This window comes from Bombina bombina, chromosome 4 (assembly GCF_027579735.1).
Source record: "Bombina bombina isolate aBomBom1 chromosome 4, aBomBom1.pri, whole genome shotgun sequence".
Lineage (NCBI taxonomy): Eukaryota > Metazoa > Chordata > Amphibia > Anura > Bombinatoridae > Bombina > Bombina bombina.
Genome location: NC_069502.1, coordinates 565,140,086 through 565,158,294, shown reverse-complemented (window position 1 = coordinate 565,158,294; position 18,209 = coordinate 565,140,086). Strand labels below are relative to the sequence as shown.

The 18,209-nt window shown below is 38.7% G+C and overlaps 1 protein-coding gene across 1 annotated transcript in view; it reads right to left on the bottom strand.

Moving 5' to 3' along the window:
- The window catches only part of PNRC1 (proline rich nuclear receptor coactivator 1), a 34,016-nt gene extending 16,596 nt beyond the window's left edge, over window positions 1-17,420 (bottom strand). The window contains exon 1 of the mRNA XM_053710535.1: window positions 17,081-17,420. Coding sequence (XP_053566510.1) covers window positions 17,081-17,314 — 234 coding nt within the window. The 5' untranslated portion in view covers window positions 17,315-17,420. The remainder of the gene's footprint in view (window positions 1-17,080) is intronic.
- Window positions 17,421-18,209: the final 789 nt, after the last annotated feature.

Here is an 18,209-nt window from a genome sequence, read left to right as displayed (position 1 = left end):
ATAATTATGCACACCTGATATAGGGTGTTGATGTAATTAGACCACACCCCTTCTCATTACAGAGATGCACATCACCTAATATGCTTAATTGGTAGTAGGCTTTCGAGCCTATACAGCTTGGAGTAAGACAACATGCATAAAGAGGATGATGTGGTCAAAATACTCATTTGCCTAATAATTCTGCACTTCCTGTAAATAAAAGGAAAGTGTTTGTTATGAAATATGTTAGCTCGCTACAAGGTGAGGAAATTGAAAGGAGTCTTAGACTGGCAGATGCAGCAACATGTTTGGTGAGCTTGAAAGAATCACAAGTTAAGTTTTTAAATAATTATTACTTAACTCCCATGAGGATGAGTAAATAGGCGCAGAATGAGCATAAGGAGAACTGCTTTAAATGCCATAAAGAGGGAGCAGACCTGAGCCATTGTCTCTGGGAATGCCCAAAAATCAGTCAATTCTGGAGCAAAATCCAACATTGGGTGAACAGGTTTTTGCCAGAAAAGCTTACCTTCCAGCTGAGGCATATTCTTCTTTTAAAAGAATATGGGCGTATCAAAGGTGAGGGTCTACTAATCAATTTCGCTATTCTGGCAGCACGACATATGATATTTTCGAAATGGAGATCTCCTGAGGCCCCGACTATATGCGAGTTTGTCAATACTATTAAGTCACAAATGATCATTGAAAGACAACATTTAGTAAGAGTACCTGAAAAGACTCATAGAATATTTTTTGACAAATGGAAGAAGGTAATACTAACTTGGCCCCGGTCGGCACAGCTGCAATTTGTTTCTCTGTTGAAGAATAATGTAAATTTCATAGCGCTGGTTGTAGGGGAGGTACTCCCAGTATATTGGCTTTGAGCTTCTCTGGGATAGGGGGTCGGACTGACCTCCAAGTTGGGGGGTTGGGGTTTCTTCCCTTTTTTTTTTAATTTTTTTTATTATTCTTTTCTTCTCCTTTGATGGCTGAGTAGTTAGTCAACGCAGAAGCTCTGAGCTGGAGCTGTGTCTCCTTTGAATATTTCTGTACACAAGGAAGCTGTGTCTTCCAAGAGCTGCGTGAAGTTTATTATATTTTTTATCTTATATGTATCTTTTTTTTTTGATGTTGTGATGTGTGCAGTGCTATAATAAAAATAAATATAGGTCAAAAGAAAAGTGTCTTAAAAGTGCTGCTCTATCTGAATCATAACAGTTTATTTTGTCTTGAGTGTCCCTTTAAAAATGAATTCTCTGTCTGAATCATGAATGTCTAATTATGACTTTACTGTCCATTTAAGTTACAGAATTTTCTTTTCAGTCCCTCTGTGTAGCAAACACAATTAATAAACAATCTCACGAGGTGAAAAAAAATAAAAAATTGTAGAGGTTTTTGCAGTATACTCACAGTAACACTGCACTTCTCAGGTCAATGTTCTCAAATTATAAGGGGATATATAACAGAAAACAGGTGTCTAGAATACATAAAGAATTAATCCCCTAATCTGGTCAGTATAAAATATGCCTTGCCTGAAAAAGATGATGGTTAAAAGTTTGACTATAGTAGAGGTGGATTCTACACTTTACTGTCTTAGCTTTTTTTTTTTTTTTTAAGCAACCTTAGCTTGATGGCTGCACAGTGGAGATGGCAGAGGTATCATATTTACTTATTCCTACTTTTCTTATTTATCATTCTCCTTGTCCTGCTGTAGCAAAATAACTACCTTGTTAGTGGCTTTAAGAAGTAGGGATTCTACAGTAATAAAATGTGCCACTCATCCATAGTAACTGCAAAGAAATGTGTGTAACAGAGTTTGTGTGTGTTAGTGAGAATATGAGAGAGTGAGAAATAGGATGTGTGTGTGAGAAAGTGAGAATATATGTGAGAGAAACTGTGTGACAGTGATTAAAAGTGTGTGTGAGTATATCCCTCGTTATATATGTTGACATTTCATGGGACCACTAGCTCTTGGACAACTTTTTCAATCTCAGTATAATATATATATATATATATATATATATATATATATATATATATATATATATATATATATATATATATATATATATATATATATATATATATATATATGGGCTGAAACAACTAATCGATAATAATAGATAATGAAAATCGTTGTCAACGATTTTCATTATCGATTAGTTGTTCAGTCGATTAGTTGGGCTGCATGCAGCATACGCGTGCAAAGTCAGGAAGAGAGGAAGACACGACGTGGGACAGTTCACTTCTCTCATGCTGCACTGTTGTAAGGTAGGTCTCCCCCCGGTTATCTAACTTAGTTTACATGCTAACTACACATGCAGGCTGCAGTGTGTCAGATCGGTCCTGTAAGAGTGCGGACGATTGTTGGGAAGGGCTGTGTAGGTGGGGGCCATCAGTCATTTATCCTGCACACTCCAGCCGCCCGGCTCAGGAAACTTATAGTGCTAGCTAGCAGACGTCAGCAAGACTTGGGAGTGCTGTCAAGGTAAAGAGCTGTGTGAGGGAAAAGCACATGCTGTGATAAGCTTAGCCCTAAATATAGGAAACAGTTTGCGAACGTGTGTGCTAACTTAGTGACTGGCATCTGCAGGCACCATGTTTATTTATCTCTCAAAAATATAACATGGTGCCTGCAGATGCGGGTCACCAAGTTAGAACCTAAGTTTGCAACTTTTTCCCTATGTTTAGGCCTAAGCTTTTATCACAGCGTGTGCCTTTCCCTCACACAGCTCTTTACCTTAGGGAGATAAAAACCGGCCGTGTGTTGGGAAGGGCTGTGTGGACGGGGGTATCAGGGACAGGAACCATTTATTCCAGCGCTTAGGAAGCCTTCTTAGGGCGTACTGGAAGTTGCTTTTTTTTGTTTAAAATAAATATATATTGGGCTTGGCTGAATGGCTTGCAGATCCTGCAATATATTATTAAAAAAAAAATGTAATATTCCCTCCCTGGTAGTCTAGTGGGGGAGCATTTGGTACATCTGAGAGCTGGAAATTGGAGTAGCAATTATTATGGTTTGTCTGTAGTGTACCAACACTACAGACCAACCATACTAATTGCTACTCCAATTTCCAACTCTCACTGACTTACATCACTGAGAGCCAGCCAGATGCCTACTTTTTAATATATATTGCAGGATCTGTAAAAGTAACTGGCACTGCAAAATTGCTATTGCACATGGTTGGCTAAAAATTGAAAATCAAAAAGGATAAGGATTTTTCTTTCATGTAATTAGCAAGAGTCCATGAGCTAGTGACGTATGGGATATACATTCCTACCAGGAGGGGCAAAGTTTCCCAAACCTCACAACGCCTATAAATACACCCCTCACCACACCCACAAATCAGTTTTACAAACTTTGCCTCCCATGGAGGTGGTGAAGTAAGTTTGTGCTAGATTCTTCGTTGATATGCGCTTCGCAGCAGGCTGGAGCCCGGTTTAACTCTCAGTGTGCAGTGAATGTCAGAGGGATGTGAAGAGAGTATTGCCTATTTGAATTCAATGATCTCCTTCTACGGGGTCTATTTCATAGGTTCTCTGTTATCGGTTGTAGAGATTCATCTCTTACCTCCCTTTTCAGATCGACGATATACTCATATATACCATTACCTCTACTGATTCTCGTTTCAGTACTGGTTTGGCTTTCTACTACATGTAGATGAGTGTCCTGGGGTAAGTAAGTCTTATTTTTGTGACACTCTAAGCTATGGTTGGGCACTTTTATATAAAGTTCTAAATATATGTGTTTAAACATTTATTTGCCTTGATTCAGGATGTTCAATATTCCTTATATCAGACAGTCAGTTTCATTATTTGGGATATGCATTTGAATAATCAATTTTTTTCTTACCTTAAAATTTGACTTTTTTTTCCCTGTGGGCTGTTAGGCTCGCGGGGGCTGAAAATGCTTCATTCTTGGCGCGGACTTCTTTGGCGCAAAAAAATTTCTTTGTTATTTCCGGCGTCATACTTGTCACCAGAAGTTGCGTCATTTTTGACGGTTTTGCGCCAAAAGTGTCGGCGTTACCGGATGTGGCGTCATTTTTGGCGCTAAAAAATATGGGCGTCATTATTGTCTCCACATTATTTAAGTCTCATTGTTTATTTGCTTCTGGTTGCTAGAAGCTTGTTCACTGGCATTTTTTCCCATTCCTGAAACTGTCATTTAAGGAATTTGATCAATTTTGCTTTATATGTTGTTTTTTCTATTACATATTGCAAGCCAATAGAATGCGAGCTCAATCTGATTGGATCAGCCAATCGGATTGAACTTGATTCTGATTGGCTGATTCCATCAGCCAATCAGAATATTCCTACCTTAATTCCGATTGGCTGATAGAATCCTATCAGCCAATCGGAATTCGAGGGACGCCATCTTGGATGACGTCCCTTAAAGGAACCGTCATTCTTCAGTTGGACGTCGCCGGAAGAAGATGGGTCCGCGGTGGAGGTCTTCAGGATGGAGCCAGTCGTCATCGGATGAAGATAGAAGATGCCGCTTGGATCAAGATGGTTGCCGGTCCGGATCGCCTCTTCTTCCCGGATAGGATGAAGACTTTGGACCCTCTTCTGGACTTCTTCAGTGGATGTCTAGCCCCCGCTTGGGTTGGATGAAGATATCGGAGCCAGGACGGATCGGTGATACCCGGTGAGGTGAAGGCAAGGTAGGATGATCTTCAGAGGCTTAGTGTTAGGTTTATTTAAGGGGGGTTTGGGTTAGATTAGGGGTATGTGGGTGGTGGGTTGTAATGTTGGAGAAGTTTAGAGAAAGAGGCTATCCTGTTGATCTTATTAGTAATGAAATAAAGAGAGCTAAGCAAGACAACAGTGGCAATAAAAAGAAAGTGGCCAGTAGAGATGATAGAATTATCTTTGTTTCAGAGTATAGCAATCAAAGTCATAAAATACAAAGAATTGTGAATAAATATTGGTTTTTGCTAAGAGATTGCCACCAAAATTGTAAGATTTTTGCTAATGGACCAATGCCGGCATATAGGAAAGGTACCAGTATAAAAGATAAACTTGTAAGAGCAGATGTAGGTAGTAAGAAATTGAAACAAAGTTTTATCTCTGGAAAGAATTTGGGTTGTTATCCCTGCTTAGGGTGTGGTAATTGTAATAACATGGCCAAGGGCCGTAAGTTTACACATCCTCTAACTGGTAAAGTATTTAAAATTAATGGCTTCTATACTTGCAATACAGAGTATGCAATTTACTTAATTAAATGCCCATGTGGGTGGATTTATATTGGAGAGACCACCCAAAGGGTGAGGGACAGAATCATACAGCATAAGTCCAATATTAGGTGCAAAGATTTTAATGCCCCTGTCTCCAATCATTTTCTGACCTTTGGCCATTCAATTGCACAATTAAAATTCCAAATTATAGATCATGTCCCTGTCCCACGGAGAGGTGGGAATAGAGAACTGATCTTAAAAAAAGAGATAATCTATGTGGATTTATAGGCTAGATTGTCTGTATCCAAAGGGAATGAACCGTGAAATTGATTTTAATATCTTTTTGTGATTTTGCAGATTCTACAATAATTCCCTTTCTGTATATAAAGGATCAAGATGAAGAGTTATCCCTCATTACCATTCTTGTAAATATTAAATTGTGCATTGTTCTGTGACTTTGATATGAAATGTAAGATGCAGTTGAAATAAGAGTATGTAACACTGTTAGACTTTTTTATATAGTTTAATTGATGTATTAATTTATTTACACCACTAGGTGGCAAGAGTAGTATAGAATTGTAACAGGTACAAGATTAAAATGTGATTGTACACACCTGTGGTGTGGGGTATTTAAGGATGTTGTATACAGCATGAGGGTCATATGATTAAGGGCTATTGAGCCCGAAACGTCATGTTTTTACCTCCAGGTACTAATAAAGTTTGAAAGATAAACTACTGTGGTGCTGCTGGACTTTCTTTGATTGTAATGTTGGGGGGGGGGGGTATTGTATGTTTTTTTTTTTTACAGGCAAAAGAGCTGAACTTCTTGGGGCATGCCCCGCAAAGGGCCCTGTTCAGGGCTGGTAAGGTAAAAGAGCTTTGAACTTTAGTAATTTAGAATAGGGTAGGGCATTTTTTATTTTGGGGGTCTTTGTTATTTTATTAGGGGGCTTAGAGTAGGTGTAATTAGTTTAAAATTGTTGTAATATTTTTCTTATGTTTGTAAATATTTTTTTATTTTTTTGTAACTTAGTTCTTTTTTATTTTTTGTACTTTAGTTAGTTTATTTCATTGTAGTTATTTGTAGGAATTGTATTTAATTTATTTATTGATAGTGTAGTGTTAGGTTTAATTGTAGGTAATTGTAGGTATTGTATTTAATTAATTTATTGATAGTGTAGTGTTAGGTTTAATTCTAACTTAGGTTAGGATTTATTTTACAGGTAATTTTGTAATTATTTTAAGGTTAGGGGTTAATGAGTGTAGGCAGGTGGAGGCGACGTTGAGGGGGGCAGATTAGGGGTTAATAAATATAATATAGGGGTCGGCGGTGTTAGGGGCAGCAGATTAGGGGTACATAAGTATAACGTAGGTGGCGGGTCTGCAGATTAGGGGTTAAAAAAAATTAATCGAGTGGCGGCGATGTGGGGGGACCTCGGTTTAGGGGTACATAGGTAGTTTATGGGTGTTCGTGTACTTTAGAGCACAGTAGTTAAGAGCTTTATAAACCGGCGTTAGCCCAGAAAGCACTTAACTACTGACTTTTTTCCTGCGGCTGGAGTTTTGTCGTTAGATGTCTAACGCTCACTTCAGACACGACTCTAAATACCGGAGTTAGAAAAATCCCATTGAAAAGATAGGATACGCAATTTACGTAAGGGGATCTGCGGTATGGAAAAGTCGCGGCTGAAAAGTGAGCGTTAGACCCTATTTTGAGTGACTCCAAATACCGGAGGTAGCCTAAAACCAGCGTTAGAAGCCTCTAACGCTGGTTTTCACGGCTACCGCCAAACTCCAAATCTAGGCCTTAGTTTCTAAATCCATTAAGAAGGCTATGTCTGTTATTCCTCCTTCTAGTAAACGTAAAAGGTCTTTTAAAACTTCTCATTTTTCAGATGAGTTTTTAAATGAACATCATCATTCTGATTCTGATAATGATTCCTCTGGTTCAGAGGATTCTGTTTCAGAGGTTGATACTGATAAATCTTCATATTTATTCAAAATGGAATTTATTCGTTCTTTACTTAAAGAAGTATTAATTGCGTTAGAATAGAGGAATCCTCTTGATTCTAAATCTAAACGTTTAAATAAGGTTTTTAAATCTCCTGTAGTTATTCCAGAAGTTTTTCCTGTCCCTGATGCTATTTCTGAAGTAATTTCCAGGGAATGGAATAATTTGGGTAATTCATTTACTCCTTCTAAACGTTTTAAGCAATTATATCCTGTGCCATCTGACAGATTAGAGTTTTGGGACAAAATCCCTAAGGTTGATGGGGCTATCTCTACTCTTGCTAAACGTACTACTATTCCTACGGAAGATAGTACTTCTTTTAAGGATCCTTTAGATAGGAAAATTGAATCCTTTCTAAGAAAAGCTTACTTATGTTCAGGTAATCTTCTTAGACCTGCTATGTTTTTAGCGGATGTTGCTGCAGCTTCAACTTTCTGGTTGGAAGCTTTAGCGCAACAAGTAACAGATCATAATTCCCATAGCATTGTTAATCTTCTTCAACATGCTAATAATTTTATTTGTGATGCCATCTTTGATATCATTAGGGTTGATGTCAAGGTATATGTCTCTAGCTATTTTAGCTAGAAGAGCTTTATGGCTTAAAACTTGGAATGCTGATGTCTCTTCTAAATCAACTTTGCTTTCCCTTTCTTTCCAGGGTAATAAATTATTTGGCTCACAGTTGGATTCTATTATTTCAACTGTTACTGGGGGGAAAGGAACTTTTTTACCACAGGATAAAAAATCTAAAGATAAATTTAGGTCTACTAATCGTTTTCGTTCCTTTCGTCACAATAAGGAACAAAAGCCTGATCCTTCCCCTACAGGAGCGGTATCAGTTTGGAAACCATCTCCAGTCTGGAATATATCCAAGCCTTTTAGAAAGCCAAAGCCAGCTCCCAAGTCAACATGAAGGTGCGGTCCTCATTCCAGCCCAGCTGGTAGGGGGCAGATTACGATTTTTCAAAGAAATTTGGATCAATTTGATTCACAATCTTTGGATTCAGAACATTGTTTCACAAGGGTACAGAATAGGCTTCAAGATAAGGCCTCCTGCAAGAAGATTTTTTCTTTCCCGTGTCCCAGTAAATCCAGTGAAGGCTCAAGCATTTCTGAAATGTGTTTCAGATCTAGAGTTGGCTGGAGTAATTATGCCAGTTCCAGTTCTGGAACAGGGGCTGGGGTTTTACTCAAATCTCTTCATTGTACCAAAGAAGGAGAATTCCTTCAGACCAGTTCTGGATTTAAAAATATTGAATCGTTATGTAAGGATACCAACATTCAAAATGGTAACTATAAGGACTATTCTGCCTTTTGTTCAGCAAGGGCATTATATGTCCACAATAGATTTACAAGATGCATATCTGCATATTCCGATTCATCCAGATCACTATCAGTTTCTGAGATTCTCTTTCCTAGACAAGCATTACCAGTTTGTGGCTCTGCCGTTTGGCCTAGCAACAGCTCCAAGGATTTTTATAGGTTCTCGGTGCCCTTCTGTCTGTAATCAGAGAACAGGGTATTGTGGTATTTCCTTATTTGGACGATATCTTGGTACTTGCTCAGTCTTCACATTTAGCAGAATCTCATACGAATCGACTTGTATTGTTTCTTCGAGAACATGGTTGGAGGATCAATTTACCAAAGAGTTCATTGATTCCTCAGACAAGGGTAACCTTTTTAGGTTTCCAGATAGATTCAGTGTCCATGACTCTGTCTCTGACGGACAAGAGACGTCTGAAATTGGTTTCAGCTTGTCGAAACCTTCAGTCACAATCATTCCCTTCGGTAGCCTTATGCATGGAAATTCTAGGTCTTATGACTGCTGCATCAGACGCGATCCCCTTTGCTCGTTTTCACATGCGACCTCTTCAGCTCTGTATGCTGAACCAGTGGTGCAGGAATTATACAAAGATATCTCAATTAATATCTTTAAAACCGATTGTACGACACTCTCTGACGTGGTGGACAGACCACCATCGTTTAGTTCAGGGGGCTTCTTTTGTTCTTCCGACCTGGACTGTGATTTCAACAGATGCAAGTCTGACAGGTTGGGGAGCTGTTTGGGGGTCTCTGACAGCACAAGGGGTTTGGGAATCTCAGGAGGCGAGATTACCAATCAACATTTTGGAACTCCGTGCAATTTTCAGAGCTCTTCAGTCATGGCCTCTTCTAAAGAGAGAGTCGTTCATTTGTTTTCAGACGGACAATTTCACAACCGTGGCATATGTCAATCATCAAGGAGGGACTCACAGTCCTCTGGCTATGAAAGAAGTCTCTCGAATACTGGTATGGGCGGAATCCAGCTCCTGTCTAATGTCTGCGGTTCATATCCCAGGTATAGACAATTGGGAAGCGGATTATCTCAGTCGCCAAACGTTACATCCGGGCGAATGGTCTCTTCACCCAGAGGTATTTCTTCAGATTGTTCAAATGTGGGGACTTCCAGAAATAGATCTGATGGCTTCTCATCTAAACAAGAAGGTTCCCAGGTATCTGTCCAGATCCAGGGATCTTCAGGCGGAAGCAGTGGATGCATTGTCACTTCCTTGGAAGTATCATCCTGCCTATATCTTTCCGCCTCTAGTTCTTCTTCCAAGAGTGATTTCCAAGATTCTAAAGGAGCGCTCGTTTGTTCTGCTGGTGGCTCCAGCATGGCCTCACAGGTTTTGGTATGCGGATCTTGTCCGGATGGCTACTTGCCAACCGTGGACTCTTCCGTTAAGACCAGACCTTCTATCGCAAGGTCCTTTTTTCCCATCAGGATCTCAAATCCTTAAATTTGAAGGTATGGAGATTGAACGCTTGATTCTCAGTCATAGAGGTTTCTCTGACTCTGTGATTAATACTATGTTACAGGCTCGTAAATCTGTATCTAGGAAGATATATCGAGTCTGGAAGATTTACATTTCTTGGTGTTTTTCTCATCATTTTTCTTGGCATTCTTTTAGAATTCCTAGAATTTTACAGTTTCTTCAGGATGGTTTGGATAAAGGTTTGTCTGCAAGTTCCTTGAAAGGACAAATCTCTGCTCTTTCTGTTCTTTTTCACAGAAAGATTGCTAGTCTTCCTGATATTCATTGTTTTGTACAAGCTTTGGTTCGTATAAAACCTGTCATTAAGTCAATTTCTCCTCCTTGGAGTTTGAATTTGGTTCTGGGGGCTTTTCAAGCTCCTCCGTTTGAACCTATGCATTCGCTGGACATTAAATTACTTTCTTGGAAAGTTTTGTTTCTTTTGGCCATCTCTTCTGCTAGAAGAGTTTCTGAATTATCTGCTCTTTCTTGTGAGTCTCCTTTTCTGATTTTTCATCAGGATAAGGCGGTGTTGCGAACTTCTTTTAAATTTTTACCTAAGGTTGTGAATTCTAACAACATTAGTAGAGAAATTGTGGTTCCTTCATTGTGTCCTAATCCTAAGAATTCTAAGGAAAGATCGTTGCATTCTTTGGATGTAGTTAGAGCTTTGAAATATTATGTTGAAGCTACTAAAAATTTCCGAAAGACTTCTAGTCTATTTGTTATCTTTTCCGGTTCTAGGAAAGGTCAGAAGGCCTCTGCCATTTCTTTGGCGTCTTGGTTAAAGTCTTTGATTTATCATGCTTATGTCGAGTCGGGTAAAACTCCGCCTCAAAGGATTACAGCTCATTCTACTAGGTCAGTTTCTACTTCCTGGGCGTTTAGGAATGAAGCTTCGGTTGATCAGATTTGCAAAGCAGCAACTTGGTCCTCTTTGCATACTTTTACTAAATTCTATCATTTTGATGTGCTTTCTTCTTCTGAAGCAGTTTTTGGTAGAAAAGTACTTCAGGCAGCTGTTTCAGTTTGATTCTTCTGCTTATAATTTCAGTTTTTTTCATTATAAGATTTAAACTTTGTTTTGGGTGTGGATTATTTTCAGCGGAATTGGCTGTCTTTATTTTATCCCTCCCTCTCTAGTGACTCTTGATAAATTCATTTCTTTCATATTAGCAAGAGTCCATGAGGCCCACCCCTTTTTTGTGGTGGTTATGATTTTTTTGTATAAAGCACAATTATTCCAATTCCTTATTTTTTATGCTTTCGCACTTTTTTCTTATCACCCCACTTCTTGGCTATTCGTTAAACTGATTTGTGGGTGTGGTGAGGGGTGTATTTATAGGCATTTTGAGGTTTGGGAAACATTGCCCCTCCTGGTAGGAATGTATATCCCATACGTCACTTGCTCATGGACTCTTGCTAATATGAAAGAAATGAATTTATCAGGTAAGATCTTACATAAATTATGTTTTTTTTTCTTTATTAAAAAACAAAACACCCCACTGCCACTCCACTGGATCCCCAGAGATTTTAAATTGATATTATGTATTTATATAATCTTCAAGTTTTTGCTATGTGTGTGATTTTTTTTTTTTAAATGTGTGTTTGAATCTGTGTGAGTGTATGAATCAAATTCAATCAATGTATTATTGTTCTTGCTAATTATACCCACAACTTAATAAAATGTGCTTAGCTTTCAGAGAGAGCAGACCAAAAGATTCCTTATTTTATTTCTCACTTTTTACTTGCAGATAGCAATACTTAGAGTAGAGAAAATCAGAAAATTAAAAAGGAACTTATTAGTACCTCTCTGTTTATGTTACAACCTCACTGGGAGCATAACCATGATGACATCCCATGTAAACCTAAACTATTTTTTTTTAAATAATTTTGAGAAAAATAAGTCATTTTAGTTTTTGGTTTTATGGAAACGGCAGCAGAGAGATAGGTTGAACCTGAAACCAGTCCACATCTGCTCTAATAATATTTGTATTTGTTTTTTACAGGGTTGCTTTTTGTGTGTTTCTTTTTAACCGATTAATCGGAAAAAAAAAAAAAAAATCAACCAACTAATCAATTATGAAAATAATCGTTAGCTGCAGCCCTAATATATATATATATATATATAAAAATAAATGTATTTAGTATATGGGGCCTTCCTTAGACACTCAACTCCCTGATCCCCCCCACAACAGCTTTCTAACCCTACTCCCCTCACTAGCTGGCACGTTATTAGGTACTGGCAATTTGTATTTTTCTTGAATTATTATTAATTTAAAAACAAAAAACACTTCTGTAGTGTAGCGATCCCCCCCAACTGATTGCTGGAAGGAGCCCCTTGCCTCGCACTTTTTCATAGTGTTGGGGAACCCATTCCTCCCCCCTCCCTGAGCAAACATTCTTTTTCGTAGATAGGGAATATTCCCTTCCCGCGATGTGCCGCCCGCCTTCCCTCCCACACGGCAGCACAGCATGCAGATGCAATCAGTGATACAGAGTGTCACTGTTTGCATCTGTGATCTACTTCATATGATAATGGGAGCGCTCTCAGATCCCTTCACCTCTGGCTGCGGTCTAAGCTGTCATAGCTGACAGCCAGGACTGCAGCATGAGGGAGAAGGTTGGTATACTACGTCAATAGGGTATGCTGGGCAAAGTACCCTGTGACATAGTAGCTTCGTCCAACTGGCAGAAGGGGTTAGTCAGTCATGTTTTGTTTGTTAATGTTTTAAAACTAAACGTATACTATTGCTGCAGCCTCCAGTAAGACCTCATTTGCACATCTTATTTTCAAATATATGCTGTGAAGCCCAAACTATAAGTTTCAATGATCGTATACTCTGTCTAGTGATCATTACTTTGGGGTAACACATGTGCAATGTCTCCCCATCCCATGAAACAAGCACAAAGGGGCACGTCAACAGTGAAAACAGTGACTTGAGTGCAGTTTTTACCATTAATGACCAGGGTTATTTTACATGTCATAGACCAAAGTTTTAGTTTGCTCTTTAAAGGGATATAAAAAACCCTTATTTTCTCTTTCATGATTCAGATAGAGCATGCAATTTAAAGCAACTTTTTAATTTACTCCTATTATCAATTTTTATTTGTTCTTTTGCTAACTTTATTTGAAAAGCAGGCGTGTATGTTAGGAGCTGGATCATTTTTGGCTCAGCATCCTGATTAGCTACATTTAGCCACCAAGCAGCAAGTGCTACCCAGGGCGCTGAGCCAAAAGTGGGCCAAGAAAGAAGAAAATTGATAATAGGAGTAAATTAGAAAGTTGCATGCTCTATCTGAATCATGAGAAAGTAAAGTCAATATTTTGTTAGATAGCGTACCCCAAGACTTTTGTTTAAGAGACAAGACCAATTACACATTCATAGATTTTATGTTTAACCCCTTAACGACCGAGGACGTGCAGGGTACGTCCTAAAAAAAAAGGCAGTTAACGCCTGAGGACGTACCCTGCACGTCCTCGGTGTGGAAAGCAGCTGGAAGCAATCCTGCTCGCTTCCAGCTGCTTTCCGGTTATTGCAGTGATGCCTCGATATGGAGGCATCCTGCAATAACCTTAAATGGCCATCCGATGCAGAGAGAGCCACTCTGTGGCCCTCTCTGCACCGGACATCGATGGCCGGTATCGTTGGTGGGTGGGAGCGGACTTGGGAGGCGGGGTGGGCGGCCATCAATGCGCCGTGTAATGTGCAGGGGGGCGGGCGCGTGCACGGGGCGGGAGCGGGAGGGAACCGCTACACTACAGAAAAAAAAACACAAAAAAGCTATAATAAAATTAAATATGTTATATAAAGTTTCTAAGTGATCTGCAACTGGTGAGAGGTTGGTGGTGGGGGAAGCTACACTACAGAAAAGGGGATTTTTTAAAAAAAAAAAAAGATTCCTTTTTTTACTAAACTGGGTACTGGCAGACAGCTGCCAGTACCCAAGATGGCGCCCGCTAAGGCAGAGGGGGAGGGTTAGAGAGCTGTTTGGTGTGGGATCAGTGAGGTTGGGGGCTAAGGGGGATACTACAAAGCAGCATATGTAAATATGCTAAAAAAAAAACAAATATACCTTTTATTTTAGTACTGGCAGTTTCTGCCAGTACTTAAGATGGCGGGGACAATTGTGGGGTGGGGGAGGGAAGGGAGCTGTTTGGGAGGGATCAGGGGATCTGATGTTTCAGGTGGGAGGCTGAGCTCTACACTAAAGCTAAAATTAACCCTGCAAGCTCCCTACAAGCCACATAATTAACCCCTTCACTGCTAGCCATAATACACGTGTGATGTGCATCGGCATTTAGTGGCCTTCTAATTAACAAAAAGCAACGCCAAAGCCATATATGTCTGCTATTTCTGAACAAAGGGGATCCCAGAGAAGCATTTACAACCATTGGTGCCATAATTGCACAAGCTGTTTGTAAATGATTTCAGTGAGAAACCTAAAATTGTGAAAAATTTAACGTTTTTTTATTTAATCGCATTTACTGTGAAATGGTGGCATGAAATATACCAAAATGGGCCTAGATCAATACTTTGGGTTGTCTACTACAATACACTAAAGCTACAATTATCCCAAAAAGCTCCCTACATGCTCCCTAATTAACCCCTTCACTGCTGGGCATAATACACGTGTGGTGCGCAGTGGCATTTAGCGGCCTTCTAATTACCAAAAAGCAACGCCAAAGCCATATATGTCTGCTATTTCTGAACAAAGGGGATCCCAGAGAAGAATTTACAACCATTTATGCCATAATTGCACAAGCTGTTTGTAAATAATTTCAGTGAGAAACCAAAAGTTTGTGAAAAAATTTGTGAAAAAGTGAACGATTTTTTGTATTTGATCGCATTTGACGGTGAAATGGTGGCATGAAATATACCAAAATGGGCCTAGATCAATACTTTGGGATATCTTCTAAAAAAAAATATTTACATGTTAATGGATATTCAGAGATTCCTAAAGATATTAGTGTTCTAATGTAACTAGCGCTAGTTTTGAAAAAATAATGGTTTGGAAATAGCAAAGTGCTACTTGTATTTATGGCCCTATAACTTACAAAAAAAGCAAAGAACATGTAAACATTGGGTATTTCTAAACTCAGGACAAAATTTAGAAACTTTTTAGCATGGGTGTTTTTTGGTGGTAGTAGATATGTAACAGATTTTGGGGGTCAAAGTTAGAAAAAGTGTGTTTTTTCCATTTTTTCCTCATATTTTATAAAATTTTTTATAGTAAATTATAAGATATGATGAAAATAATGGTATCTTTAGAAAGTCCATTTAATGGCGAGAAAAACGATATATAATATGTGTGGGTACATTAAATGTGTAAGAGGAAAATTACAGCTAAACACAAACACAGCAAAAATTTAAAAATAGCCTTGGTCCCAAATGGTCAGAAAATGGAAAAGTGCTCTGGTCATTAAAGGATTAATCCTGTAAAGAAGCTGGAACATGTTTTTGGTCTCTAATGTACATATGGATTTAATGTCTGTGGTTCTATTGAACTTTTCGTATCTATTTTTCAAATTGTGTGAAGCTTTACAACCATATGGGTTGGATATATTGATTAATAAAGAATATATATATATATATATATATATATATATATATATATATATATATATATATATATATATATATATATACATAAACACATATACATATACACACACAAATAACAAAAGAAGTCCAGAGATTTTTAGACTGTGTAGACATGTATACACATCAACAGGTTTCTTAAAGGGACATAAGCCTAAAATTCAACAGAGCATTTACTTTTAAAGAAGTTTCCAATTTACTTCAACAGGTAGAAAACCCTTTCTACAAACTGCTTGGGACTGGAAATGGTTTGTATTTCGGAATATCTGTAAAAAGTGACAGTTTGGAGAGGGGATAGATCCAAGTGTAAACAACAATATCATAATTTAGGTGATATTTACAGATCATAATACAGAGTATACATGTAAGCTAAATGTAGTTTTAAATAATTTTTAATACTTTGATATACATAGTACCATCAGAAATATCGGTACAGTACTTTGATCAGAAAGGTAATTGTCGTTTTAAATAAATATAGACTATTTGCATTTTAGAAGACACAGGCAGAAAAGATTGTGACTTAAAGGTTGGGAAAAATAGAAATTTGTGATCATTTTATTTAAAAAAAATTTTTAATTAAATTACAAAGTTAAGATTTTAGAATAAGTTTGGATTTTGGAATTCCAGATTTGGGGGATTTGTACCGGTATTATCTAATTTTGCTTCATTCTCTCTGTATTCTTTATTGAAAAGTAAATCTAGTTAGGCTCAGGAGCACCAATGCTCTATTGGGAGCTAGCTGCTGATTGGTAACTGCAAACATATGCCTCCTGTCATTGGCCCACCGGATATATTCAGTTAGCTAACTCCCAGTAGTGCATTGGTGCTACTTCCACAAAGGATATCAAGAGAATGAAGAATATTTAATAGTAGAAGTTGGAAAACTGTTTAAAATGATATCCTCTATCGAATCATGCATAGAAACCTTTTTTGGTTTCTTGTACTTTTAAAGCACCAGACCATGTTACCTCTCATCTAGTTGTGTATACACAGAAGTTACAAATAATGGCTCTTCTGACTCTCCATCCAATGGATAGCTGTGTCCACCTACTTTGAAGAAAAAAAACACCATACAAGCACAACACAGGGGCTGGCTGGTGACCGTAGAGAAAGTATAATATGGTCTACAAACCATGCATCCTAAGATACATGCTGGTCTTTTAACTCATTGGATGTTTTAAACCTTTATTACCCCCCCCCCTTAAATAAACTGATAAATCATAATCATTAGGACATATGCAAACAGAGGAAGAGGAAAAAAAAAACACCTAAACCTTAATACGTCAAAGGAGGGGAACAAAGACGCTTATTCATGTCATTTATCACATTATTCACTCCCGTCGCTAGTCCAAAAACACAATATAGTAATATTACAGTTAGATTGTTGTCATTAAGAAGTATTTAGTTCTTTAGAGCTGTCAGTGCACGGGTCAGTAGTACCACTGAAGCTCGCCTCAACGCGCTGCGCGTCCTCCCCTCTCCCCACCCTTTGAGCGGAGGTCCCTAACTTACCTCCCTCCGAAATTGCCTGTATTGCGCTGCCCTAACGGGCTCGTTGTCTACGGAGCACGGGCTAGCAGTCATAGCTGTATTGTCCCTGGCTGCGCCCTGAATCGAGTAATGATTATGATAACCCCGGATTGGAAATGGCGTGTTTCGGATTTTGTTCTTCCTGCCATTCATTCGGGCTTTACTAAATCCCCTTCTTCGTCTGTTATTACCCCTTCCTCCACCGGGTTCGGTCATTGCTGTACCAGTTCTAGCTGGTGTTAGTGCTCCACTGATTTCCTTTATCAGTTGTCACTAGGCAAGATGGTGCTCAAACGCGCCGCCTTCGATTGTTATGTTTTGCTTCAGGAACCCGCAGCGCGTGCCCGCTTTAGCTGTCAAAGCGCCCAAAAAGCAGCAGCTGGAGCGGAGCCAGATTGTGAAAAGATGCAGCGTGTTTCCAGGCATTCGCATCGTCATGTTAGGCAACTTGAACAGCCACAGATTTCAAACACGTATAGTTTATGTTATAGAGTTTGTAAATTGTCAGAGGTTGTTTGGTCTGGCTTCATGTTTAAATTAAATAATTTGTGCTGCAACTCTTGAGTGTTTCACGCTAAACATCCCTTATGATCTCTTGAAATGATGCAGCCATCTATTTAGCCTCATGAATAACACTTTATGCTTACCTGATAAATTAATTTCTTTCATGGTGGTGAGAGTCCACCATTCATTACTCATGGGAATTAGCTTCCCTACCACCAGGAGGAAATCCCAAACCCCAAGAGCTCTATAAAACCCATCCCTCACTATACCTTCTTAGTGTAACGTATTGCCAAGCAAGGTGAGGTAAGAAAAAGGAGCAAGAGCTAAAAACAGGAGCAGGGAAAAAGATATGCTTAAAAAAAAAGAAACAAGAACCCATAGTTGCCAACATTTCCAAAAAAATTCCAGGGACACTTTGCAGCAGAGCAAGCAAGCGGGTTACTGGAGTATTGACGACCTACTGTTCAACTGCTCCGCCTACTCAGTTCTGCAATCAAAGCACACCCATTTGAAAGTAATAGTATAATTTAGACTTATCCATAGTTTATTATACAGATTACAGCACCAAGCTCTTACACCTACCCAGTCTCTGGAACACATTCTGGGC